The sequence below is a fragment of the Zingiber officinale genome, chromosome 9B (genome assembly GCF_018446385.1).
Source record: "Zingiber officinale cultivar Zhangliang chromosome 9B, Zo_v1.1, whole genome shotgun sequence".
In the NCBI taxonomy this organism is placed as follows: domain Eukaryota; kingdom Viridiplantae; phylum Streptophyta; class Magnoliopsida; order Zingiberales; family Zingiberaceae; genus Zingiber; species Zingiber officinale.
Genome location: NC_056003.1, coordinates 12,376,226 through 12,403,902, shown reverse-complemented (window position 1 = coordinate 12,403,902; position 27,677 = coordinate 12,376,226). Strand labels below are relative to the sequence as shown.

The window sequence follows — 27,677 nt, the reverse complement described above, 5'->3', positions numbered from 1 at the left end:
TGGGAAAGCTAATGTACAAGTGATGTGCATTTAGCCCAAAGAATATGGTTGGAAATTGATTTTGAAAATCATTTCAAAATACTTTTGGAAAACCTTGGTGAAGATTATTTGTTGATAGTAATCACCATTGAAAAATTAGACACAAACTTGGAAGAAACATTAAAGTTTTTAAGAGTTTTCAATTTTGTGTCAATCTTTGAAAATAAGATATATTTTTTTAGAAAGCTATTTTCCCATGAAAGTATATGTCTTAAATAATATCTACAAGAATTTTCATGATTTTTGGAATTTTGTAGAATTTTAAAGAAATTTCTAAATTTGGCTGAAATCGATTTCAGAAATCAGAAATGGTAATCGACTAGGTTATTCGATTACCATATCTTAATCGATCAGGTTGATCTATTAGGCAAATTCCCGTGAGCACAGTAGCTCACGGAATCGATTATAACAATCGATTAAAGGTCTTAATTGATTGCAACAATCGATTAACCTCTAGGAATTGATTGAATCCCAAATTTAGTCGATTACGATTGGTCTTAAGCGATTAAGAGTCTTCTTTAAGTGCTTAAGAGCCTGTTTTAAGCTTAAATAAGGTTATTTGAGTTAAATAAGCCATATTTAGTCATGTTAACCATCCTAAACCTAAAAAAAATTCATTTATGATTATTTAAGAGTAGTTTTCTTGATGAAAACAAGATTGGAATGGTTAAGGAAGACTAAGTTAAAGTTTAGAATGAGGTTTGCATTAAATATTGATATTTGAACCTCAAAACTTTCATATTTTAGGTTTCCTAAAGGTTTAAGAATCCAAATCATTGTTGGTGCAATGATAGAAGTTTGGAGTATGCTTTGAGGGGGAGCTACTCATTAAAAACATGAACTTTTATTCATTTACAAAACCATGGAAGGTTGTAAACCTTCATTATTGTAAATGCTCAAGGTTGAGTATTTGAAAACAATGAAAGATTAGATATCTTCATTGTAATGGGTGGATGTTCTAGGATGAACATTGAATGATTAATGCTCAAGGGTGAACATTTAGGCACAAAGAAGGGTATGAGATCTTCATTGTAATGTTGTGAATAACAAGTGAGGTTGTAAACAACGTATGCATCTCTCTTCAGAGGGAGAGTTTTTGATGTGTGCCAAAGGGGGAGAATATAGAGTTTAAGTTAGGCCTTCTTAACCCAAAGGGGAAGTTTGTCCTCTTAGTAAATGAAGGAAACCCTCATTCAAATATCAAAAAGGGAAAGATTGTTAGTGTAATTTTCCTAGGTCAAGGTTGACCAGTTTGACCAAGCTTGAGTTGACTCAAGTTTGAGTCTTGATGTTTGACAATATATGGAGATTGTAGTTGTAATTGTTCGTATGGGGAAATTGTTGGTGGAATTCCTCATTGGTCAATGTTTGACTAGTTTTGTGTAAAGAAAAGTCAAGTAGGTAAACGGTGACCGGATACTTGACTAGAAAGTCCTAACTGGAGGTTAGGCAAGGGCAAGTCCAACAGGAAGGTTAGCATAAGAAAAAAAATTCAAGTGAGTCACTGTTGATCAGACACTTGATGTTGAAAGTCCTAGTGAGTGAAGCTGAGCAAATGAAAAATCCTGGTGAGTGAAGCCAAGTGAAAGCCCTAGTGAGTGAAGCTAGGCAGAAGGGAAATACTGGTGAGTGCAGCTAGGTGAAAGCCCTAGTGAGTGAAGCTAGGCAGAAGGAAAATCCTAGTGGGTGAAGCTAGATGAAAGCCCTAGTGAGTGAAGCTAGGTGAAAGTTCTAGTGAGTGAAGCTAGGTAGAAAAAATCCTGGTGAGTGAAGCCAAGTGAAAGCCCTGGTGTTTGAAGCTAGACAGAAGGAAAGTCTTGGTGAGTGAAGCTAGGCATGTGGAGATCTAGGTAGGTCAAGGTTGGCCGAAAACCTGGTGTTGGGAAATCCAAGTGGGTCAAGGTTAACCGGACACTTGACACAAGGAGAAAAGTCCAAGTGGGTCAAAGGATTGACCAGACATTTGGTGAAGAAGTCCTAACATGTCAAGATTGACCAGATGTCAGGCAAGGAGAAGTCCTAACAGGTCACGGAGACTTTGGGTTGAAAGTTAGGATTTGGTAATCGACTAAGGTTGTCGATTACCATAGCTTAAGCGACTAAGGTAATCGCTTAAGCTTGGAATTGCGAGAAAGATTTTGAATCAATTGGTGTAATCGATTAAGACACCGTAAGCGATTATAGTAATCACTTACGGTGACTTTGCTTCGAACAGAATGGTTCTGTTCGAAGCTTAAGCGATCAGGCTGATCGCTTAAATTATTTCTCGTGATCGAACAGAATGTTGCTGAATCGATCTGGCTAATCGATTCAGCAAGGCTTAATCGACTGGGGTAGTCGATTAAGCCTGGAAAACTAGTTGTTGTGCACCCGATAAAAGGTTTCGCGTGCATTGTTCTCAGCAATTCTTCTCTGAGTGCTCACAATTTCTCCGACACTCACCGCCAGATTCTTGGAAGCTCTTGGGGATGAGTGTTGCTGCTGTTAGAGTGTATACTAAAAACCTAGCTTTTTATAAACATTTATTTTAAAATAAAGAATCACATTGGTCAAATGTCTACATTTATATGCTAAGTGTAGTTGTTCAATTAATTTATATTGTAGATAACATGATGTGCGATGTCACATACAGAAGATCATGTTATTAATTCCTTATAAATTATAAACAGTAGCTCATGACTAAGATGGAAAGAACAAACCATTGGAATAGTCGTAGTGTATTTTGGTATTAATTTATTTTAACTATAAAATTACACTAGTACACTCTAAGTGTATTGAGCAGAACCATTTAAGGTAAGTTCTTTTTATACTGACTGTATAAAAGAACAAGACCTTTGTTATTATGGAAGTGTGTGCTCTTAATCATGATATAATAACAAACACATATACTCAATATTCATTTCTTTAATTTATCAAAGGGTGTAATTTAGTTCGATAAATCAATAGGCCCAATAAGTTGGGAAATGATATTATTTATATGGTGTATTGTTGATTATAGAATGAAACTATGTCCTAGTAATCTATGTTGATGATGTCCCCAAGAGGAGCTCATAAGGATTGTCATGTAAACCCTACAGGTGGACTTAGTCCGACATGATGATGAGGTTGAGTGGTACTACTCTTGGAACTAGATATTAATTAAGTGAGTTGTCAATAACTCATTTAATTAGTGGACATTTTATGTAAGGTCTCATAAACGTAAATAAAGAATTTATTTACAAAATTTGTTAGGGCCGCACGAGCGTTAATTAAAAACTTAATTATGAAATCTTCTAGAAATTTTGAGAATATTTTTCTTGGAATTTAAATAAACTTGATCAACATGATTTAAGGGGATAGAGGAATAAAGTTGGAAGGAACCATATGAAGGATACCTAACTTAGGTTAGGAGTTGATTAACTTTAATTAACCTAAGTTAATCCCATAAAACCTAAGTATAAAAGCTCCTAGGTCACTGTTCCCGACCTCTTCTCCTCGCTCTCTGCTCGCCGAAGTTACGCCGCCAAAGTCGAAGGCGCACTCACTGTGGTTGAGCTCAGGCCGAGCGTCGCCAGCAACTGGTTCTGTGGAGGGCGTCCCGATCAGGCGAAGGACATCCTCGGCGCAGCAACAGGGGGCGAGGTTTCCAGCGAGGGAGCAAAGGACAGGCAAGTTCATATCCTTGTGATTTTGTGAAATCCATGAGGTAAGGGGGAGTAGCATAGGAGGTTTGAAATGCTTAATGATGAGATTTGTTAGATTTTTGCCTGGATTCCATGTTCTGTGATGATAATTGCTTCGTTCTGTGGTTTATTCGAGTTTCTGCAATGGATTTGGGGATAGGGATTGGATGGGGATTTGGGTTTCGGTGTCTAAGCGTATTACCGTGATATGTTGTGCTGATGGTTTTGGTTTGGCTTCTCCTCTGTAGAGATGTGATTTGTTGGAGGTTTTCGGCTGAAGGTTTTGCTTGGATTCACATTTGATTCCGAAGTTTGGCAGTGATTTCAGTTCGATGGAGTTTGAATTCCACAATATGCTCTTCTGGACGCTTTGGCTGAGTTAGGATCCGGTTTCCAGCATGCTAAACTTCAAACCGTGAGGTTCTTTGCGGGTTTTCCTCGGTTGGTTTCTTCTTGGCAGTCTTTTGAATCGATCTGAGGTTTCACGGTTGGTCTTGTAAATGTATATTGTTTATTTGGGCTCGATTACATTCGGAGGGTTCTTATTATAGATTGGTGGTGCTCGGTGGGTGAAGGCTGAGTCAGATTGTTTTTCCGTTTTGCCGATGCTTTGAGTTCTTCGCATATCATGTGTTTGTTTAAATACTTGACCGAGATGTACTTTAACTCAGAGCCCTTGTGCAAAATTGCCTGGTTTCTTCTTGTTGAATTGGGCTTCGGAACGGGATTTGTGGATGGTATTGTTTTCTCTGTTCTCTTCCGGATGAAAGCTTTGGTTTGGTTTTCTCCATTTGGTAGCTAGGATTGATTGCTGCTGTTCTTGTTCTTTCTATCATTTCTTGAATCTTTGGGACAGATAAGTAGAGTTTAATATGTGTCGTTCCTTTCTGGCTTATGAAGTTTTCAGTCGGTTGTGGAAGAGGTCTCAAGCTTTGATTGAGGATGCTTTTGATTTACCGTAGTAACAGTATTGAACAGATTCGAATGGTGTAGATGTTGGTTGATCCTAGGAATATCGTACCGATTTCGTTGTACAAAAATTTTGTACAAGTGTTGAATCTTTCCTAACAACCTATTGTGTTTTTTAGAAATTAAATTCGGAATCGCAAACGAAACTTAACATTATTGATTCCAAATTTAACTTATCTGTTCTTAGTAGTTTAGACTTGGATCGCAAACGATGCTTTAACATTACTGATCCAAATCCACCTATGTTATAAATTCAATTAAATATTAATTCCTAAAATTGGCTTCCAGGATTGCATGGCGAGGTACTAGTCCTTCTTGGGTATGAGATCATCCACCACCGCCTAGACAAAGCCTTTTAAAGAAATCTATTATTTAATTTCCTTATATAACTCTAGGTTTAACCAAAAGGAACAATCAAATCACAAATTCGAAAAATAAAACAAAAGAAACACAACTTCGAATATCTAATCCGAAAATATAGAATCTCTAGCCTCTTGTGTTTGGAATTCATACAAAGAAAAACTAGTATAATGCGAAAAAGAATTACTAGTTATACCTTTCTTTATATGCAACGACCTCTTGATCTTCTACCGTATTCCTCTTCTTATCTCGGACGTTGTGTGGGCAATGATCTACCGAGATGAGAACCACCCAAGCCCTTCTTCTTCCTTCTTGCAAGTTTTGGCCAAGCATTTCTCTTTGGGATGAAGAGTTTCGACCACTACCACCAAGCTCCAAAGGATGCTAGAAACAAAACCTCCTTTCTCTCCTTCTTCTCCTAGCTAGAACCGGCCACCAACAAAAGCTCCAAGAGAGGGATGAAACCGGCCACTAAAGAAGAAGAGAAGAGGAGAAGAGCAAGGTCTAGGGCCGGCCACCACCAAGGAAAAGAGGGAGGAAAATAGAATAGAGATGTGTCTCATGAAGGCACCCCTACCCCCTCTTTTATATTCCTTGGTCTTGGCAAATAAGGAAAAATTAAATAAAACCTTCCTTATTTTCTTTGCCATGAAAAGAAAATTTTTAATTAATTAAAATCAATTTCCTTTTCCTAAATATCATGGCCGACCACCTCATTGCTCCAAGCAAAGAAAGTTTTAACACAAAATTAAAATTTCCTAATTTGTTTCCAGAAATTTTTAAATAAAAATTTTTCTTTTAAAAATTTTCTTCATAGTTGGTCATAAAAGGAAACTTTTATAAATTAACATATCTCTATTAAAACATATGGATGATTTACAAAAAGGAAAGTTTTTTCTAAAATTAAAATATTCCTTTCAATCTACAAATAAGGAAAGATATCAAATCTTTTCTTAATCTTTTATAGAAACTATAAAAGGAAAGATTTAAACTTTAAAACTCTCTTTTAAATCATGAGGATAGTTACAAAAAAGGAAAGTTTTATAAAAAATTAAAATCTTCCTTTTAACTACAAATAAGGAAAGATATCAAATCTTTTCTTAATCTTTTGTAGAAACTATAAAAGAAAATATTTAATTTTAAAACTCTCTTTTAAAATCATGAGGATGGTTTCATAAAAGGAAAGTTTTATCAAAAATTAAAATCTTCCTTTTAACTACAAATAAGGAAAGATATCAAACCTTTCACTTAATCTTTTGTAGAAAGCTATAAAAGGAAAGATTTAAAATTTAAACTCTCTTTTAAAACCATGGTATCCACATAAGAAAGATTTAAAAAATAAAATCCTTTTTAATTTAATGTGGTCGGCCACACCAAGCTTGGATTCAAGCTATGATAAGTTAAAATGGAAATTTAAAACTTTCTGATGAATAGAATTAAAAACTAAATAAATAAATAAATGCATAGATATTTTTAAATGTTTAAATTTTCTTGCATAAAATTTTTTTTTTTGCTTAGAAAGTTTTTTTTTAGAAACTTTTCAAAAAGCTATTGTTGACTTAGAAATATTTTAATAGATAACTTTTCAAAATTTTCTAAGTCTTTAAACCCTTAGAATTTTAAACCCCATTTTATTGTGATCAAAGGAGGAGAAGAAGAAGTATAAGTCTAGGGGGAGGTAGAGAAAATTGAAAATTAAAATTTTCTGTTGGAATTTAATTTTTTCTATCTTATTGCACTTAATTGCAATATAAGTTAGTTTATGTTTTATGTCTATTTTTTTTCCTAACTTAACTTAGGTTGATCACACTAAAAAGGGGGAGATTGTTGGAATCTCAAGGTTGTTTTGGTGTGATCAACAAGTTAAGTTAGGTCCTGTGTGTATTTAACCTTGTGTCTAAGTGTGCAGGAGCTTAGGAACACATGTACTCTAGCGGAAGACGCAGCTAGCGAGAAGGACACTGCTTGTGCGTCAGGGACGAGTCTTTGGAAGAGTACAGACGAGAAGGAAGTGCGTGCGGTGGTTCAGGTCTGGCCGGGCGGAAGATTCTGGGGAGCAGAGGCGCTAGCGAAGGTTGACACGGGTGCGGCCAGGGGAAGTCTGCGGATGAGTCTGTTGGTGGGCGAGATGGGACACGCGATTCAGGGACGAAGCCGGGAGGAAGCACGCTCGAGAAGACCGGAAGATGAGTTCGGGTGAGCCCTTTCGGATGCCGAGATCACCCAAGCAAGCGGGCCGGAGCGGAAGACCCGGACGAGGTGAGCCGGAGAAGAGAGCACGGACCAAAGTCAACTGGGTTGACTTTTAGCTCCGGGCGCCCGGAGCTGTCCCGGTCCGGGCGCCCGGAGTGACTTTTTCACGGGATCGAGCTTTGACTCGATCCAATGGGAGATAAATTTTATCCCCAGCGCCCGGAACCCTTCAGGCGCCAGCCAAGGCTATAAATATAGCCTTGGTCCAGAAGCTTTTCAACAATTACGATCATTCTATTTCCAAACACTTGTATGCTTTAGTTGTAGTTAAGCTTCTGTTTTCTGTGCCTAAACGCTGTAAGAGGCTTCTCCGCCTGAAGGAGTTTTTAGTGAGCTTAATCTTCCTTGGATTAACAACCACATCGGTTGTAACCAAGTAAACATCTGGTGCCTCGTCTTTTCTTTTATGCTTTTATTTATCTGCTTAATTCATTTTACAAGTATTAGCTTAATCGTTCGAGGAAGGGTTGTCTGGTTTTTTGACAGGTTATTTACCAATCCTTCTAGCCGGCCCAACGGTCCTACAGTTTTTACCACGAGGGATTTTCGTTTCTTTATCATTCAGGTGGGGAATGTTGAGGAGATATTGTTTTTATCGATAAAGATTTGTTGATACAGTCATGTCTATTGGTTATGATAGTTTCTTGATAGTACTGCAATATGATCATTCAAATAGTAGTTAATGAGAGAGTAAAAAAAAAAAAATCTAGGGGTGTTTCATTTTACATCTTAAACACAGGGATATTAACACACTCATGATAAAATGAAGCTCATATAGTAATATGGGATTGGTGCGGTAGTTCAATAATAACTCTTTAGTGGAATGAGATATTATTATTGATGAACTCGAGTTGGGTGTTTGGGGCGAACACGGAAAGCTCAAGTTCATCGGGAGACTAAAACCGATTCCTCCTCTCGGTCCCTGTCGTAGCCTCTTATTTATAAAGTGTTATACCCACTCATACCCACCTTCTTACCCACCTTAAGGTGACCGACCAAGTCTAGCTTGGAGCCCAAGCTAGGGTCGGTCAAACTAAGGTGAGATAGTTTAAAGAGGTGGTTGACCCTAGCTTGAACCCAAGCTTGGTGTGGCCGACCACAATAAATTAAAAGGATTTTATTTTTTAAAATCTTTCTTATGTGGAAGTCATGGTTTTAAAAGAGAGTTTAAAATTTAATTTTTTTTTTATAATTTTCTACAAAAGATTAAGAGAAAGGTTTGATATTTTTCCTTATTTGTAGTTAAAAGGAATATTTTAATTTTTGATAAAACTTTTATTTTTTGTAACCATTCTCATGATTTAAAAGAGAGTTTTAAAGTTTAAATCTTTCCTTTTATAGTTTCTACAAAAGATTAAGAAAAGATTTGATATCTTTCCTTATTTGTAGATTGAAAGGAAGATTTTAATTTTAGAGAAAACTTTCCTTTTTGTAAATCATCCACATGTTTTAATAGAGAGATTTTAATTTATTAAAGTTTTCTTCTATGACCAACCATGAAGGGAATTTTTAAAAGAGAAATTTTTATTTAAAAATTTTCAGAAACAAATTAGGAAATTTTAATTTTGTGTTTAAAACTTTTTTTCCTTGGAGGATTAGATATGGCCGCCCATGTTAATAGAGAAAAGGATTTTTAAGTAGTTAAATTTTCCTTTTCAATGACAAGGAAAATAAGGAAGTTTTTATTAAAACCTTCCTTATTTGCCTAGACCAAGGAATATAAAAGAGAGGGTAGAGGTGTCTCATCTGATAATAAGAAAAATAACCTATCATCTATTCCTCTCTCTTTTCTTCCTTGGTGTGGCCGACCCTCTTCCTTCCCTTCTCTTCTTCTTGTGGCCGAACCTCATCTTCTCTTGGAGTTTTTGTGGTGGGTGGATCTTGCTTGGAGAAGAAGGAGAGAAAGGAGACTTTGTTTCTAGCATCCCTTGGAGTTTGGTGGTGGTGGCCGAACCTCATCTTCTCTTGGAGTTCTTGTGGTGGCCGAAACTTGCTTGGAGAAGAAGGAAGCTTGGGTGGATTCTCGTCTCGGTAGATCGTCGCCCACATGACGTCCGAGATAAAAAAAGGAATACGACATAAGATCGTGAGGTATATAAGCTATAAAAGGTATAATTAGTTATTAGTTTCCGCATCATAACTAGTTTATCCTTTTATTTAGATCTTGAAATACCAAACACAAGAGCTAATGAATCTAGGTAATCGAATTTATGTTTTCGATTTTGTGTTTCTTTTGTTTTTCGAACTTGTGATTCGATTGTTCTTTTTGGTTAAATCTAGGGTTACTATAAGGAAATTAAATATTAAATTTCGTTGAAAGGCTTTGTCTAGGAAGTGGTGGATGCTCCCATACCCAAGAAGGCCTAATGCCTCGCTATGTTTAACCTATAAGTCGATATATGAAATTAATATTTAATTGAATTTGTAACATAGGTGGATTTGGATCAATAATGTTAAGCATCGTTTGCGATCCAAGTCTAAACCACTAAGAACAGATAAGTTGAATTTGGAATTAATAATGTAAGTTCTATTTGCGATTACAAATTTAATTTCTAAAGAACACAATAGGTTGTTAGGAATGGTTCAGGACTTGTATAAATTTTTTGTACAGGGGAACCAATACGATATTCCCAGTAGCAACCAACAGTTGCACTTCTAAGGTTCAAGAGACATCTATAAGCAACAAGGAAGCAAGCAAGAAGGTTTTTCATTTGTATTCTTGTGTATTTACTTCTTGTTTCGAGTTATATGCATGTGTGAGTTTGTACGAGGTTTCTCCACCTCCGGATTATTTCAAAGGAGTTGTTTTCATAGTGGAGAGTGTGTCATGTGTGGATCCTTAGATTAGTCACTTCTTTTTGAGGTAGATACCAAGTAAATCTACATGTTAGCATTGGAGAGTTTGCTTCGAGTCTATTACACTGTAAATCAACAATACCGAAGTAAGTGAACAAGCGCGATGAGCTATTCGTCCCGCCCTCTCTCTCCTAGTTTCGAAGTGTCCCAACATATAGTGTGTAAAATTGATGTTTGAGAGCATATATATAATTAGAAGAACAACACATATGACCTAGTTCCATATCATTTTGAGTTCTCTATGTACATAAGTCAATTTTTACTGAAACTGATTGATGAACCTAAATAGCTCAGAATGACATGAAATCAGATTCTATGTGTTCGTCTAGTTCTCTTAATTATATCTATACTTTCAAACATCAATTTGACAAACTATATTGAGAATTTTTAAAATATAAATTAGATTTTTTAAATTGATTGCTCGAGTGTAGCAATTGATTTGAGACAGTAGTACCATGTTGATGAACAATATCTCAAATTTATTACTACACTATAGTAATCAATTGTGGTAAAATATGGAGGGGCAAAATGGGTATGAGATATGATAATTTTGAAACTTAAATTTATAATTTAAATATTCAAAAAATTTGTTTACGTTGTTTGGTAACTTATCTTAATTAAATTATATCGACATAATCAGAATAACTATTAATACAATGATAAAGGTGGATCCCCTAAAAGGTGGGTCAAGGCCGGAGAGATCGATTGACGAGACAGTCAAAGTCAAGAAATGGTCAAAGTCACCAACAAGAGAGAGGGTGTACCCAAATCAGCTACATGGTAGAGCGAGCCTCGAACGACCAGTTGGGTGCGAGTGGTCGACCGAGCCTTTTGATCGGTCGAATATCATGCTTTAGCCTGAGGCAAGCAGACAAACCTCATTACTATGTATTAAGTGAATTGATCGATTGCCTTAGTCAATCGGGGTTGTAGGTCGATCAGACAGGTCGATCGGATAAACAACCTTCGAATCAGATGGAATGATTGAATGCGCACCGGGTCACTAACTACATTCGGCGAGTTGCATTGGCGATCCTCCTGGGTAGTGGTCGGTTGACTTAAAGCAAGCCCCATGGACTTACGTACTCTTTTTTAAAAGTTTGTGTCATGAAGGACAAAGAATATGCTATAGACAAATTGCGCTTTCAAAGCTTCCAAGCTATCAAATCACAAAGATTTGCGGACTTATTTAAGGAAAGGTATCAGAACCACTTTATGACTTATCCTTTTTTATGAGTGTTTTGGAAAGTGTGCAAATGCTTGGAGATATGTGCATAGATAATAGTGACACTATAAAAAGGAGTATTCATCTATAGACAGAGGTATGTAATATTCTATAATTTTACACGCTCGCTGCTACAATTTCTTTCACTTTTCCTCCTGAAAAATCAATCACCGACTTGAGTGTCAGAAGATAAACACCGGATACTCTTTCCTTGATCCGGTACTAATACTCTTTATCTTATACAGGACAACGAGGAATGTCCGTTTAATCCACCGTAGAGCCACATTCCCATTTAACCCCCTCCACCTCTTTTAGACCGTATCAATTATAAAACAGGATTATTTTGTAGTTAAAGTAAATAATAAAAATAATTTAATTATTATAATAGTATAAAAATAAAAGTTTTTTTAGTATAAGAAATACCATGGAGTTTCTTTTAGTTTTATCATTATTATTATTATTTAAAAAAAAAAAACATACAGCACTCACTCTCATCGTTTTTACCCTTAATTCCTGCTCTCCTTTTATTGATCGTGAGGGGATAAGAATAAGAATAACCCAGAGCTCCAAATCTTTTAGCTAAAACGTAGCATCAGGCAACTTAACTTTTCATTTAGATATCGTATGGAAATATTAATGTGATTTATTTTTTTTTTCACTAAAGTTTTCACGAGCCGGATAAATTGAAAAATGGACTGACTATTACCCGGGATACATATCTTCGAGCCATCACAACAATAGTCCTTTTCTTCGTTCTACTGCACTGCACAACACTGGATACCATTAGATGTAAAGTGGACACCAACAGTTGTAAAGGACAAAGCTGGTAGGTGGGAGAAGATAATAAGCAATCAGCCAGGCACAATTTTTCATCCATATTAATTTGTATGATGTACCTTTTTATTTTTTTGGTGCTGATTCCAGCAGCACAGGGACAACATGCTTTGGTTCTATTTAACAACTAGGGACATGTCATTCTCATAGAAAGGATGCAACAAATCCATAGCTTGTTAGAAAATTATTAAGCACACCTCATGTTGCATGCTCGACCAAGGATAGGCATTCCATCCAAATTAAGGATTTTTAATTTAATCTGTTTCAATTATTTTGGATAAAAAACTAGGCAGATCTATCTCTCTATTCAAGTTATTAAACAAGACGACTGAACGAATGTTTATCCTATTAGCACTATTAAAAAAACTCACACAGATTGAAACTCTCGTACATAAATAGTCGGCCTCAAGAGATTTGATTAAATTGATTCTTAAGAGATGTGACAAGGAATATGATTCAAGTTAATGGACACATCATTTCTTGCAAGAAGCAAAAGGCCCATGGAAGTCTTATAATTTACAATTTACAGTCAAGTCAAAACAGGGCTACAATAAACTAGAACTTCTACATTTCATCCTTGAAGGCACTATGTTTGCTGATAGCAACTTTAATCTAAGCTAATATTGCTTGAAAATTAAATAAGGTGTAGCAATTAACTACCAATAATATGTGTGATAATGCGGCCAATGGGTTTCTGATTGGTACGAAATACTGTTTTAAACACCAACAGCTACTAAACTTCCGAGAACATCTCCATGCAACTGGATCGGTACAATTACAAATTATCATTGATTTAATTAAAGAATCATATTTTCTTGCTTGCCAACCGATCCTTATCGCCTTGTAGCCAATTATGCACTATTCCATCTACAGAGTTAACTGATCATGTGGCTAAGCTTGCTGCCCTTCTTCTAATGGCGGATACTGGAAGCTAACAAAGCTTTTGGTATAACTTTTATGGCAGCTGCATGCCTCGCTCCCTTGGAAACCAAGGCGGTAACAGAAGCAAATCGTCTGTAGTCTGTTCTCCACTGAGGGCTGCAAGGTCTCCTCTGATTGTGGTGCTGCAGCCACTGACACAGTTTGCCGGTCAGAAGAAAGGGCAGAGTGATCTGAACAGCCATCAATCGGTAGGTGAGTCTTGGGATCGATCCCTCGGGCGATGAGCTTGCGCTTGATGTGTGTGTTCCAATAGTTCTTGATCTCATTGTCGGTTCTCCCAGGTAATCGCCCGGCGATGACCGACCATCTGTGACCACAAAACAGCAAACTGTAATCGCAAACTGACTACAAAAGTTTGAGGTTTTGAAATTGTAGAGCCAAAGATAGTGCATACTTGTTGCCAATCATGCGGTGGAGCTTGATGATGAGCTCGTCTTCTTCCCCAGTGAAGTTGCCGCGCTTGAGGTCGGGTCGGAGGTAGTTGATCCATCGTAGCCGGCAACTCTTGCCACACCTTTGAAGGCCTGCAGTTTAAGTAGAAACTGAGAAATCAGTAATTAAACACCACCAGAACAAGGAAGAAAATTTATTGTCGGTCATGCATGGACGACCTGCTGCTTTAGGAAGAGACCTCCAGCAGCCTTCACCATGAGCTTTGATGTAGGCAATCAGCAATTGGTCCTCCTCCTTAGTCCATGCTCCTCTGTTGGTGTGTGCCTTCTCGCAGCAAGGTGACCTACCCATGGTTGATGGGCACATAGAGGAACTCCTCCTTCCTTTATATTGAGCGAGCATGAGAGTAATCTCTTACCTTTTTTGGCCTCTGTTGATTCCTATTGACGGGTCAACTCCTTAATCAATTAGTTGAAGGGATTTCTGGGGATCAGTTTTTTAAAACTAGATTGAATAGGCCGGTTCAACTGGATCAATTGAGACCTGGAGATCAAGTCGGTTCTATTAATTTAGTAGATAAACTTCAATTGACCTGAAAAGTCTCAAACCAAGGAGAGGTCACCAATTCCTTTGCCAGTCGATTTCAAAAGGAACTTATTGAGCTCGGAGACATCGAGAGTTATTTGCCACTTGGTGATCCACCAACATTCATTGAATGTTTGGTTTACTTTATAGTAGAAAAATGTTCCTACTTGAAGCACACAAGTAATGCTAATGCCCTGTTGATCAGGGAAGTCCTGATTCAGTGGAGGATAAAGGTTTGCTTCGAAAGACTAGACTACTACTAGCTGCTTAGTTGCCGTGGCTATTGATGAGTTCTGACTTTGACAGGTGCTGAATATGGTTCGTATTCAGAGTTGGAGTTGAATTCGGAAAGTCAGGTTGATTTCTTGCGCTTGAAACGACAATGATCAAAGACTACGCCGAGAGAAAGGGTGTGACTCTAATGCTTAAGTTTGGGTTTGGGGTTGAATTTGATAAATATGTGAGTTTGAGTGAACAGCAATAGGGTAATAGTAAAAAGAAGTTCTATTATGAGCAAGATCTGGCATTGGCCCTATGCATTTAATGTGATTGAGATGTCTCATTAGTGCAGGTATGCTGATTGAATGGTAGGTCAGGTAACATTATGATCATAAAATGTTCTTACATTGGAATGAATAAAGAAGAAAGATAGTGAAAGTACTATATTCAAGGATGGAAAAAAGGAGAAATGATTGCCTTCTCATCAAAGCTTCAAAGTGCTCCATGATCCTCCAAACACATACCTCTTGGTCAAGAAAAAAACTAGCACTTTAATTGATGACTTTGGTGATTGTGCAATTAGAAGTGCTACCCCTGTTTGCTTTGCTACAGAAGGTTAAGGGAGGAACTATTTGTTTACTTACTGCAATACTGTCCCATTACAACATTTTCAGGATATATATAGGTATCACTATCCAACTTCAGGATTTTTTCTTTATGGCTTGAGTTTGTGAAACTAACAGTGACAGGATAGCAATCATAAAAATATCAACTTATCATACGTATTTTTTTGACTTGACTTTTAATAACTAGGGAAATTATAAACGAAGGATAACTCTGTGAATGAATTCTCATTTTCTTGTTTCTATAATCGAAGAAAGATGGTTATCTAACAAGATGAAACTGCAAATACTTTGTTCATAACTCATCTATTCAAAATCAGACAAAAATTTAAATAACACCAATGAAGAAAAGTCAGTCGTCCTCTTTATATTCATTTGTTGAACAACACAACTTAAAGATAGCTTTCTTTTCATCTCTACCTTCCATTTTTTCTCATCTTATCTATATATCTATCTTTTTAATGCATCATCACTCCAAGCAAACAAGTCTACTCTCTCTCCATGGAAACAGGTGTAGATGTTACGTATAGATACAAAACAAAAGTATTCTCACACAGCAGTTAGCATATTTGATGCGATACCTGGTTAATTTCATGTTGGGAATTTGAGTTGCTCGTCAGCAGGCAGCACTCCTAAATTCAGAAAGTTTGGTGGCCTGTCCAAATCATGGTCGCGCAAGTAGCTTGATATGATATCGTCAGTTACTGTCTTCTTTGACTCCTTGAAGAGATAAGTCCAGGAAAAATTCGAAGCAAAAGATAATTCTTAAGGATGAATTAATCCAAAATTAAACGAAACATAAATTAACAATTGTTAGTTAAAAAAAATGGTCCCTTCTCCTCATCTAGACTAGAAGATAGCTTTCTCATCATCCCTCCCTCATCACCTTTCCATCTTTTTATATATATATATTCAATCCTTCAATTTACCATCTCCCAGAGAAAACAAAGCGTAGAACCAAAAAAAAAAAAAAGTACTAATTTTTATTACCATTACCATCTAATTGTCAATTCACATAGTAGATATGAATTATTGACTTCAGTTTACATGCAGGAGCAAACAAAAGGTAGCTTGAACAAGAAAGTTAAAGAACCCTAAACCTGGAGTTGCAGCCGAACAGCATCATTCCAAAAATACCCCAAATCAAAACATCTCACAGTTGGTAGCCACAGAAGGGGCAGAATCGGAAGTGAGGGTCAACGGTGCGACTGCAGGATCCGCACCGGAGCGGTTCGAAGATTCCGCGCCCGCCTGGGCCGCGGTCGTCGTCGGCCAGGGGGAGAGAGTGGGGTGAGAGGAAGGAGCAATCGCGGCAGTAGAAGGAGGGGACTTTTCCGGGCCAGCGCTTGACGGGGACGAAGCAGAGCTTCAGGACATGCTCGGTTTCGACTAGGTCGGCGGTGGAGCTGCAGCGGACGCACCGTCCCGCCGCCTCCTTCAGCACCCGCCCTGCCTGCTGCTCGATGCCGCCGACGAAGAAGAAAAACATCCTCCGAGGATTCGATTTCGATCGATCGATCGATCGGAGTTTGGATCAGCGAGGTAAAGAGCTCGGGAAGTGTAGTCAGATACTTGATCGGCGAACCTTCGTTCTAGAAAACTCCGGTGTAATCGTTGCCTTTTTTTTTAAAACCGGTTTCGGTTGTTAAGGTGAAAACGGATCCGACCCGTTACAGTATTAAAAAAAGGCAAAAATTAAAAGGACGTTTTAAAAAAAAAACATTAAAATCATTTTCTTACTCACGATTCGTGCAGAAATCTGATCATCCTCCCTATTTAAGATCTCCTGACTGATCAATTTGACGGTTGAGATTTTCCTTCTCCCCGCATTCACTCAGAAAACAGCAGCAGACACCAGCGTCCGCCGGCTCAAGACCAGTCATGTGGCGATGCCGCCGCTACCTCCTCTCTGGCCTCGCTCACGCTGCCCTAGGCCCGGCGGTAGCCTCTCGTACCCTTTCCGCCTCCATCGTTCCTCTCTCGAGAACTGTTACTCCTCCTCCTTCCGCTGCTTCGGCAGTGATTTTGGGTCCAAATGGGATCTTTAGGTCATCGTACAGTGGAATGGCGATGGGATCATCATCGGCGACGGTGAGCCTGTTGAGGCTGAACGATCTGAGGGACAACAAGGGGGCGACGAAGAAAAAAAAACGGAAAGGTAGGGGGATTGGCTCTGGGAAGGGGAAAACGGCTGGGAGAGGTCATAAGGGGCAGAAGGCTCGTGGGACTATGAAGTTTGGATTTGAGGGTGGCCAGACTCCGCTCCGCAGACTTCTACCCAAGCGAGGTTTCAAGAATCGCTTCAGCCTTACTTTCCAGGTGATTATTTGTTTTAGTTTGATCATTTCGTTTGTTTTCTTTTGATTTCATAAGTTTGTTCTCTTCTTGTTTGTTTGACGAGATGGTAAAGAAACTAATCTTTTGGGATGGCAAGGTGCTTCAATTAGGTTGTTTAGATAGATAATAATTATTTGTTTTACGCTTAGGAAGTGTAAAGAGTCACTACGTGCATCCCCAATGCTAGATAGCGAGTATGATACTATTATCTATTAGATATCGCATGCATGGTACCTTTTAAAACTCAGTAGTTTTCTGAACTTAAACACTAACTGTGCCCATCCAGATAAAGGGTGATCAGGATAAGGATATTCTAGTGGAAATTTGTGTCACTTCATGTTAATTTTATCATAAATAGGAGGGCATGTTATTTGGATAAATAAAAAGCCATAATATTTGGTTACCTATTTTTTTTTAATGTTTTTTTTTTCAAAAAAAATATTTCCATAAACTGGTTAGTTCGTGGGAACTTATTTATATAATCAAGTCATGTTGTGCCACTTTCAGGTTTTTTCTCTGTAAATCGTGTTTTGTGTCTGGTCAAGTCGTGTCTAATATTGCTAACTCTTGTTACATCAAAACTTGTTCATAACTAGTCAATTGTGCATACACATACTCATAAGCTAAACTGTTTGTAGTGTACAAGGATTTTTTGTGATAGAATGTTATCTCACCTGAATACTGTCATGTCTGCCCTGCTTTGATTAGGATCATAATATGTATTTTTTTGTTTTTCTGAAAAGATGTTCTTAGTTTGGGTGTTTTGTGCTTTGAGATGTAAGTAGTTTCAGAGTGCCATTAACATTTTACCTTTTGTGAATGGTCTAAGTAGTTGCATAGTATTGAGTTGGAACACATTGTACTTTTTCACTAATTATTAGATGTCTTGACTTAGTTTTTTGAACTTACATATTTTTTGCAGTAAAGTTTTGCACAGTTATACACAAGCACCAACTAACAAACTCCCACAGGGAATGCCTAACATGAACGCTTCTCTCTGTGAAGTTCAATGATTGGTGGTACCATTTCATAAACATAACATAATCTACTCAAAAAGTAGCTAAGTTGATGCTCTTTGTGCCTTAGTTCTTAATTGTCATTTGTGGAGCAAGAGGTTAGTGTATACTGTTTATTGAAATTATATGGCAGATATGATTTGTAGTCCATATCAAAAATAATACTTCATATATACACTAATCGTTGTGCTGATGACACACAATTGAGATCAAGTAGAATACCAAAGCTTCATCTTACATAGTTTAACTAATAGAGAGAAAAAGGTAAGATATGCCAAAGGAGAGTGCACTATGAGAGCTGAGACATCCAATACTTTCCGAAGGCCAACATGTTTTCCAATTTTTTGTCTCCTTGGAAAAGGAAATAAAATGTTGAAAAAAGAAAACACTAATATAAATGATATGAATGAAAATGGAACGATCATAATGATTATGTATTGCTTGCAAATTTTCTTAAGAAGTATTCAATTCCCATTACATGCATAAATTTGCTAAGATTTATGGGATAATTAACTCTGAGTTCATTATGAAATCTCTGCTGCATCAAGTGATATCTTTGCAGACTAACAAAGTGGAAATTATATTACTTCTTACTTTTATAACCTTCATTTTTCTTAGATTTTTTTTACCTTTTTGTAAGTTTCTTCTTACAGAAAGGTAAAAAAATTCACCTTGTTAGTCTGCAAAGATATCACTTTTAAATACAATCACAAAATATAAAAGTTTCGAGTTCGTTAAAGAAATTAAAATCTAAAAATATATGACAATTAACACAATTATAAATTTATTCATATGTAGCTACCGTTTCATGGTCGTAGGCATTAAAGTCATCAATGCTAAATGACTATATTACTTGGTGCCCATTAGAAACAGACGATGCCCCATTCACATTTATAACAATAAAGTAGTTCTATTGTTGTTTCTTTTTATTTTTATGATCCAATATTCAATGGCATTTTTGATGTTTCATACCAAAGCCAGGGTTATAATACTTGATTAGTCTTATACTTGATTATTCTTAGAGAAATGAGAAACTTTTGTTTGTGTGCTAGCTTTATGGATTTTTTATCCATTTTTATCTTGATTTCCAGTTTTTACTTTTGTTATTATAGCTACTGATAAATCATGAGGGACCTCTTGCAATCTTCTTGTAATCATCATCACATTTAATTGGGAAAAATATTAACTGATTTTACTTGTATGTATTTGTTACTATAAAAGCCTGTCGGACTTGGAAAGATTGCAAAACTTATAAACGCAGGGAAGATCGATTCTTCGGAACTTATTACAATGAAAACTCTTAAGGTACTCAGTTTTATCTTCAAATTATCACCATTTGAATTACTGAAATTAACCAAGAATTTTCCTTAAAGCATATTCCCTTTAATTTTTTCTTTTTTTTTTGGTCATAGGAAACAGGTGCTATAGGCAAGCAAATAGAGGATGGTGTTAGATTAATGGCTCGCGGTTCTGAACATATCAAATGGCCAATTCACCTAGAGGTCAGTTCAACTTCTTGCATTCAAAGAAAAAAATGAAAAACAATTATTTGTAATATATAATCTCCACCTTGATTGCTGAATCATATCAAGACACCCTGTTTGTCCGTTATTGGTGATTAATGATATCATATCAGGAACTATTACAAAACCATATAAAATTTGAATAACAATCCTGACTCTGTGATTTTGTGCATCTTCTTGTTCAAACAATTGATTGCGCTCTAAATTGAGGAGGGCCATACTAGATTAGAATAACAATCCTAATCTCATATGATTTTCTCCATGTTGTAGTTCAAATACTTGATCTGTCTAAATTGGGATTGATCGGATGCAGTACTTCTGTTTCTGAAAATGAGTAATTGCTATTGTGACACGTTTTTATTAGTACATTATCTTAAGATTCAGTTATTTGCTCTTGCTTTCTAATGCTCACCTAGTCATACCTGACATGCTGTCGTGGTGTGATGGTCTGATACCAGTGGTTTGAGTTGGCAAATGCATTTTGTTTTCACATCATCTTTTTGCCATAGAAACACATCTATTTTTGTTTCAAAAATATATAATCATTGCTAAAAATCTTTAGAGATTCTAACAGATCTAGTCTATAATGTACTATTTTGTCAGTGGTCTTATTTCCTAATTCAAAATGTTGTTATTTTGCTAGATGCATTAGCCATTCTGATCAGAATTACTAAATGGACTAAAAATGTTTTGAATTCGAAAAATAAGATCATATTTGAATTCATCTGCTTCCAAAAACAGGAAATGGTCTTATTTTTTTCATTTGGAGTTTATTTGGTTCGTCAAAAACAAAATTTAAAGAAATACACTACTTAATAGGCGCATTTTAAGGAAGAAAAATAAAGGAGGTGAGACAAAGTGCACTCTTTGTCTAAATATAAAGTGCGAGGCTCTGTGGAAAACTGAAAATCAAGGGTGTCCATTGAGAAATTTGCTTTTGCTCTTCAACCTTTCCAGTCTTCTAAGCACAACTGTTTGGCATCTTTCGGAGAGATGTCATGTCATAGACATCACTGATTGGACGAATCATATTTTTGTTGTTAATTTACTGACATGGCATGCATACTTGTAAAAATTTATGTTTTGTACTTAGTTAAGCAGAAGGATTTTCAATCACCGGAAGAGCATAATTTCCAAATCTGTGGTAATGCCGTAAACTTTTAACCGAACATAGACTATGACCCTCACAAAAGGAATTGAATTCCTCCTCTTTTCCTTTAATTTCCTTCCTTTCTTTTAAACACAGCATAACTGTCACATTGTACCATCAGACTACCAGTTTCAGCAACTAACTTTTAACCTAATCATAGGTTTAAATTAGATTATATTTGTTACAAGGTTGTATAGATTTTAAAAGGCAAAGTTTAGAGCAAGAAATTAACTCAATCCATAACTAGTTATTCTTTCCGTGAAAATAGAGAAATTATGCCTTTGGATCACTATAGGATCACCATGATCTTATAGGACCGCTCTTCCATATCACACTTAGTGACTTTATGCTGTTTCCTTTTCGGATCAGAATTCATATCTGTTATCCTCCATCCGGACTTTGCAGGTATCAAGAGTCACTGTCCGTGCAAAAGCAGCAGTGGAAGCTACAGGTGGCTCTGTGAGGAAGGTGCACTACAACAAATTGGGACTAAGGGCACTGCTGAAGCCTGAATGGTTTGAGAAGAAAGGGCGACTACTACCCAAAGCAGCTAGGCCGCCACCAAAGCAGCGAGATAAGGTCGATAGTGTTGGTCGTTTGCCTGCACCTACCAAGCCAATACCTTTTACCACCGAAGAGAAAGAAGCTGCTGCTGCAGCAGCAGCAGCAGCCGCAGCAAAAGCTAAAGTGTCTTCCTAAAGTACAAATTTCTGAATGTTACTTTTTTTTCCCAATCAATATGCTTTCAGAAGATTTTGAGTCCGATTACAAGTGGCAGTTCCTTGCCATGTCACTTTGGATCTCGCTCAATAATACAGTAATGGTAATTTTGTACCAATTGCATTTTGCAAATCTCCTGTCGTGCTGTTCAACGATTGTGACTTATTGCATTCATACATCCTAGAGATTGTGTTCATTTCCAGTTACATGGGGTACTTTTATTTTATCCTATCTTCTCATATCAGATTAGTTCCACCAGTCAAGATACTTTTCTTTTAAAACTTCATACAGATTACTGAATCCATCTGGTAAAAAATGTTTCTGTCCTCATCTGAGAAATATTTATGAGCAGCGTCACGTCACAATCAGGTGACAACAAAGTTATTTCATTGTCAAACGTCTAGAAGTATAAAGATACATGCATGTATGTATATATTTTATTACTAATAGCTGCATGTTTTCACGTGGTTTGACAGGGGCATCACCACGTAGAAAAGCTCTAGCTTCATCTTTTCAGGTCAGTATTTTAGCTCTTTTTTGAATTTTGTTTTTGATGAATGGGAAAAGAATAACAATCTGATATCTCCGGACAAGTTAGTTTAGCTAATGCTTAAGTTATAGAAAGTATTTAAATCCTTTATCAAGTCTTCAAAATATGTCATATCTACTATGTGCATCCTCTCATCTCAAATATGATAACAATATTCCTTGTCATCAAAATTCCCCAATGTATCAGGTCTACCAACCCAATTATGATCCAGTCGATTAGGCTTGGCCATTGAACCCAATCAGTTATCAGCAGTTGGATCCGTCTCGGTATGTGAGTGGTTCAATTTAGTTGGTCAGTTCAATCAATTTGAGCGATTCAAGTGGCTAGTTAGACTAGGTGATTGGGCTACAAAATCACATAGGGTGGATAGGTCGAGCGGGTCAATTGATCAATTCGGGAGGAAGGGAGTATGAGTGGGCTCAGCGATTTGAGATGGTGGGTCTAGAAGGGCAAGTCAGATCAGTGAGACCAAACTGGCTGATTAGGCCGACAGATTGGTTGGAACACACAAGTAACAACAAAGAATTCACAGACAAGAATTGTGGGATGGAGGAAGTAGAGAGATCCATACGTCTTTTTAGCCTTCTCTACTAAACCTACACAAGTTATTGTCAGTTAAAGATTAATCATCAATGTTGAACATAGAGAAACCAACACATAAACGCAGTGACTTTCACATTATCATGATAAAACGAGAAAAAAAAATCTCAAATACAAGTTTGTTATGCAATTATGGTTATAAAAATCAAGTTGAAAATCCTTAGTTCTTAAGAAAAATTATACGTGAGATGAAATGAATCTCAACTTATTTTCTATTTTTATAGTTAGCATCCATGATACTTAATTAAACTAGATTAAGGGAGATACAGATTACAAAGACGAAGGTGACTGCGAAACTTAATTAAACTAGATTACGTAGCTAATTAAGAGGGATCAATTTCTCCAAAGAAGATTAAAATATGAGATTAGAGGAGAAGAAAACGTTTTGGTATCACAAAATTTATAACCAGAACAAAAATTCACTAGAAGGCTCTGCTTTAAAGATTTCTAAGAAGGATGAATCTTGACCGTCCACTCTCTCTACTTCATTTTTATTCGTCACGATCCATCTTTCATACAGATCGAAGCCTTCCATAGAATTCCCGCTCGCTTGTCGGCCGGCCAGCCACTAGCTGCCCCGGGACGACTTGCCGGTGCAGTGGAAGTCGACGAGCACCGTGCTCTTGCACTTAGGGCACTTGGGGTCCTTCTCGGATAGCATGACGTACATGAGGCAGTGTGGGCAGCCGGCGAGCATCATCGGCGGGGACGACGCTGTCGCCTCCGGCGACTTGCTTTCGCCCTCCTCCGAAGACACACACGAGCTCGGCGGCGACACCGATGCTTCCTCATCGTCCTCCGCACGCGTCGAGGGCCCCCCTCGCGCCCGCCGCTGCCTCCCGGCCACGTTCACCTTCACCTCCAGCTTCGGGTTCTTGCCGCGGTTCAGGCTCATGGTCAATGAACGCCTAATCGCCACCAAAACAACGAATTAGCAATAAACAAACACCAGCTAAGCCAAGGATCAAGGAAAGAGATCTGGGCAATGGCAAACCTTGAGACGCTTGGTTCTTCAGCACAGCGCGGGACAACAGAAGCGGCTTGCTGCTTCATTATATAAAGAAGAGGGGGGAATTAATGGAAGGGCGATGGGATTCCATTAATACAACAGCAGAAACTTCTTTATTGCGGCTGTTAATTGCTTGCCTTCTTACTCACTCTCTCTTGTTTAGTTATTGTTTTTCATCTCCTTAGTTATGTTCATCTGCTCTTAATGTAGAAGGGAGAAGAAATAAGAGGTGCAGCGGACGCTTTAATGAAAGGCCTGGGTATGTATTCATTGTTGAAATAAACTGTCTTTAAAGTACAGTTCTTGAGGAACTAGTGAGAATTCCACTTTGCACTTAGCACCTTAAAGGGGATTAAGGGGGTTGTTAAAGGGTTAAAGCAAACAGACTTGTGATGGATTCAGTAAAACTAATTCACAAGTGTGTATAATAAATTGGCATTTAAGGTTCGCAGGCTTTGTTCTTTGATTGTTTAAATGACAAGTTTTCTTTCAATATTTGAATCAGATGTTTCAGCTTTTATTTGAAAGGAGTTTAATTGTATGCATGGGTAGTGCAGTTCGTAAGGAAGTCAAGTAAATGGAATATTTCGTGGTTGATAGAGTAAATGGGAATAAATGGGCACTGTTTATGCATGTATATTAGTAACTGAGCTATTAAATGGCTGCTACTTTTGAATAAATGGTATTTATTTCCAATTAATGAAAGTTACAGCCAGTCTGGTCTGGCTCATACATCCAATCTCTATTAATGACATTTATGTAATGTGCCAATTCTGAAAGAAGTATTCCATTTCTTCAAAAATATGTAAAAGATAATTATATCAAACTGTAGATGAATTAAAGATTAGGCAAGGCATGAGTTGGATATATAATACATTTCCCTCATCTTCAGTTTAATTTTATGGTTATTATTGTGAGTTTTGTTTGTTGTATAATGGTTTAGGCTTTTATAAAGGAGAACTATAAATTTAGAGGATGAAACAAGAAATGAGGAATTGAAAGGCAAAAGATGAGATGAAGGTCAAAGGTATAGCTATTCGTTCTGTTCTTATATACGTGAAGATCATCATAAAATTCTTCTTGTATTTGGCATCTAATTTTGAGATCATTTCAACTTTGAACATATTTTATCAGCTATTATTCATCTAGTTCTTCCACTAAATGGATGCCCACCTTCACCATCACCTTAGAGTGGTGGTTAGTCAATTCGACCTAATGGAAATGATTGAAAAACTTACAAATTGAAAAGGCACTAGGTACACAATTCATATGATGTTAATGCAGTTAGCACTAGTTCTAGAACAGGTGAGAATCAAATTGGAGCATGCATAACAGTGTCATCCCTTGATGTGAGGTTCCGTGCACGTCAGAAACTGTGCACGTCTGATAGTGTTCGACTATTTGTTTGCCCTAAGAGTAGGCCTCGAGCATTTGTTACGATCTGATGCACGTCACAGTAATGACCTCTGGTGTGATCAGAATGGGCACTTTGGCCTATCGGGTGTGGATGAGGTGTCATGGTGCGAATAGGAGGAATTCTTTGAGACCGAGGGAGGTTCTCCTAGTTAGATCTGAGGATAAGTTAGCCATGAGTGCTCAATTCATGGGCTCTCCCAGTTACTAATTCCTTCCGAATGGCACAAATAGGAATCCCCTTGAAACTGAGAAATATTCTCCTAGTTAGATATGAGGACAATTGAGTCGGCCCTTTCTTGTGCGAATGAGTATTCAACTTGAGGACTAGCTCTAGATACTAACACGACCGTTAAAACCCCGCCACTCAAAATTCTTGGCCAAAATGAGATACACCCAACCTGTAATTTACCTGACTTCTCAAAACTAGTGTTCCATGTCAGGTGTCAGCAACTCATCTACTATGTTCTCGATTCATGCAATATTTTAACTAACTAGCATCTCTTTCAAATCCCTCGAACTGTTCTTTGATATCCAAAATAGCTACTTACTTCAATGGATCAAATACAGAGTCCCAACTTCCTTAAACAATGCGCTTACTTTATTGTTTATTTGAGCTGCTAAGCAACAGCTGGAAAAAATTAATAGAGAGCATTGAAGGTTCATACTCAATGCAAATGGTTCTGACTTGATCACATCGCATTACTGTATTAGTAAGTTAAGTCAGTATTTATAAGCAGTTTGGTGTTTGTTCATGCATGTGGACATCAGAAATTAAGAAGGCATTGATTGATTCAAAGCTGGAAGGCTTGTGGGCTTCATTACTCTCCAGCTTTCACAAAAAGTTGCAGTTCTCTTTCACCCTGCAAAAGTTAAGCTCTTGTGAAGGTTGAAACCAAATCAAAGTCAAAGGCCACAATGTTTTTTGTCACTTGGATTTATAGTGTTTGCTGACAAGATTTAGAGATTCCTCTAGATATTACAATTAGTGAAAGTTAAAGAGCGAGCTTGTGAAAGATTCCAAAGGACCTTAATACAGACAATGCCTTCAAAAGGGTTAATTGATTAACTAGCAAAGTCTTGGCCTATGTTGGTTTTACCAGGTATCACAATCAGGTAAACTAAATTTTAATCTACAGTGGCATGATAAGATATGGATGCCACATAACATTTTAACAGAGGATGGTCGAGAAGTTAATGGATGTATTTTTTTTCTTTACGAATTGACACTTAGCCAAGGAGAAGGACCACAACTATCCGAGCCTAGTTTCAAAAACACCGGCTGTAAGAGTGTTAGCAAATCTAGTCTGAGTTAGTTGATTTAAGTGAAAGAAGAGAGGTAGAAAGGTGTTTGTTATCTGAAGTTTGCATTGATAGGCCATTCAAGGGGACGTCAACCAACTTTGATACTCTAGGCAACTTAATTGGAATACGCTACTTGCCACAGATATTAAACCTCCTCATTCAAGAACATTAAATAGCTGCATGATATGAGGTTGTGAGCTGTGATCACTCATGCTTAAATGCTCCTCTCTTATCTTTTTCCCACAGAGCAGGGAGAATCAACTACTATGGCTGCTCACTATTGAGTCCCAGTAAAGGCGGCCACTGTCACTTGCCTGCCTCCACAGATTGTGCAATTCAGAAGCTCATGGCTCTCGTAGGAGGAAGCACGAGCAGCATCTGGAGGGGAGGAGAAATAGCAACATAGAGGACATGGTGCAGTCTCTTTGACTCGGGATGGTGTCTTAATGAGGAAGGAGTTATGTTGCTTGCTGAAATGCCAGTGAGAGGAAGAGCTAGTGATGAACTCATGAAATTGACATGAGAGGGTGAAGGCAGAGAGGAGGGTTAATTGTGAACAGCTGAGTTAAGTGCGGGTGAGGTCGCAGCAGCTTGGTTTAAGTGCATTCAAGCTTGTGTCTGCTGAAAAAGAGGAGAATGTGCCACTGGTGGGCATTAACCATGGCTTTTAATTGGAAGCGAAGGGGGATCTTGAGGACAGTTCATAAAGATTTAATAAAAGAAAAATATGATCCAATGTGATAGGAGCATGATAGACAATGAAAGATGGGGCGCTGAGGATGAGCGTATTTATTTTTTTATTATCATGATAGATAATGAAGAGGTCCCTCGGACGGGTCTAGTGGTTAGCGCATGAGACGTTGTCATCATGAGGTCTGGGGTTCGAATCTTGGCAAAGTCGAGGTAAATGCCTCCTTTATGTGCTAGTCACTGTTCCAAAGGTTAGTAGCCGTCCGTGATTTACCTCCTCCGTGTTGACCCTGGGACGGATTGGCGAGGGCGCTATGGGCGAGCGTATTCACCTTTTGCCACCATGATAGACAATGAAAGCATCTCTTCGTAGCAATGGTTAAGATATAAGGTATTGTCACACG

General features: G+C 37.5%; 4 protein-coding genes across 4 annotated transcripts; 1 reads left to right on the top strand and 3 right to left on the bottom strand.

Moving 5' to 3' along the window:
• Nucleotides 1-12,868: 12,868 nt before the first annotated feature.
• LOC122024708 (myb-related protein 308-like) lies at nucleotides 12,869-16,116 on the bottom strand. Its single transcript, XM_042583380.1, has 4 exons — nucleotides 15,542-16,116; nucleotides 13,752-14,076; nucleotides 13,535-13,664; nucleotides 12,869-13,447 (listed from the first exon to the last, which is right to left on the bottom strand). The coding sequence occupies exons 2-4, from the start codon at nucleotides 13,933-13,935 to the stop codon at nucleotides 13,090-13,092; spliced, it is 672 nt and encodes a 223-aa protein (XP_042439314.1). The 5' UTR covers nucleotides 13,936-14,076; nucleotides 15,542-16,116; the 3' UTR covers nucleotides 12,869-13,089.
• LOC122022817 lies at nucleotides 16,114-16,449 on the bottom strand. The gene has a single exon (XM_042580932.1). The coding sequence runs from the start codon at nucleotides 16,447-16,449 to the stop codon at nucleotides 16,114-16,116; it is 336 nt and encodes a 111-aa protein (XP_042436866.1).
• On the top strand, nucleotides 16,198-21,912 carry LOC122024707 (50S ribosomal protein L15-like). Its single transcript, XM_042583379.1, has 5 exons — nucleotides 16,198-16,502; nucleotides 16,716-17,279; nucleotides 19,535-19,618; nucleotides 19,726-19,815; nucleotides 21,392-21,912. The coding sequence occupies exons 2-5, from the start codon at nucleotides 16,842-16,844 to the stop codon at nucleotides 21,683-21,685; spliced, it is 906 nt and encodes a 301-aa protein (XP_042439313.1). The 5' UTR covers nucleotides 16,198-16,502; nucleotides 16,716-16,841; the 3' UTR covers nucleotides 21,686-21,912.
• A 1,152-nt stretch (nucleotides 21,913-23,064) lies between these two features.
• On the bottom strand, nucleotides 23,065-24,245 carry LOC122024709 (protein GL2-INTERACTING REPRESSOR 1-like). The gene is made up of 2 exons (XM_042583381.1): nucleotides 23,851-24,245; nucleotides 23,065-23,764 (listed from the first exon to the last, which is right to left on the bottom strand). Exons 1-2 carry the CDS (start codon nucleotides 23,907-23,909, stop codon nucleotides 23,425-23,427), a joined length of 399 nt encoding a protein of 132 aa, XP_042439315.1. The 5' UTR covers nucleotides 23,910-24,245; the 3' UTR covers nucleotides 23,065-23,424.
• Nucleotides 24,246-27,677: the final 3,432 nt, after the last annotated feature.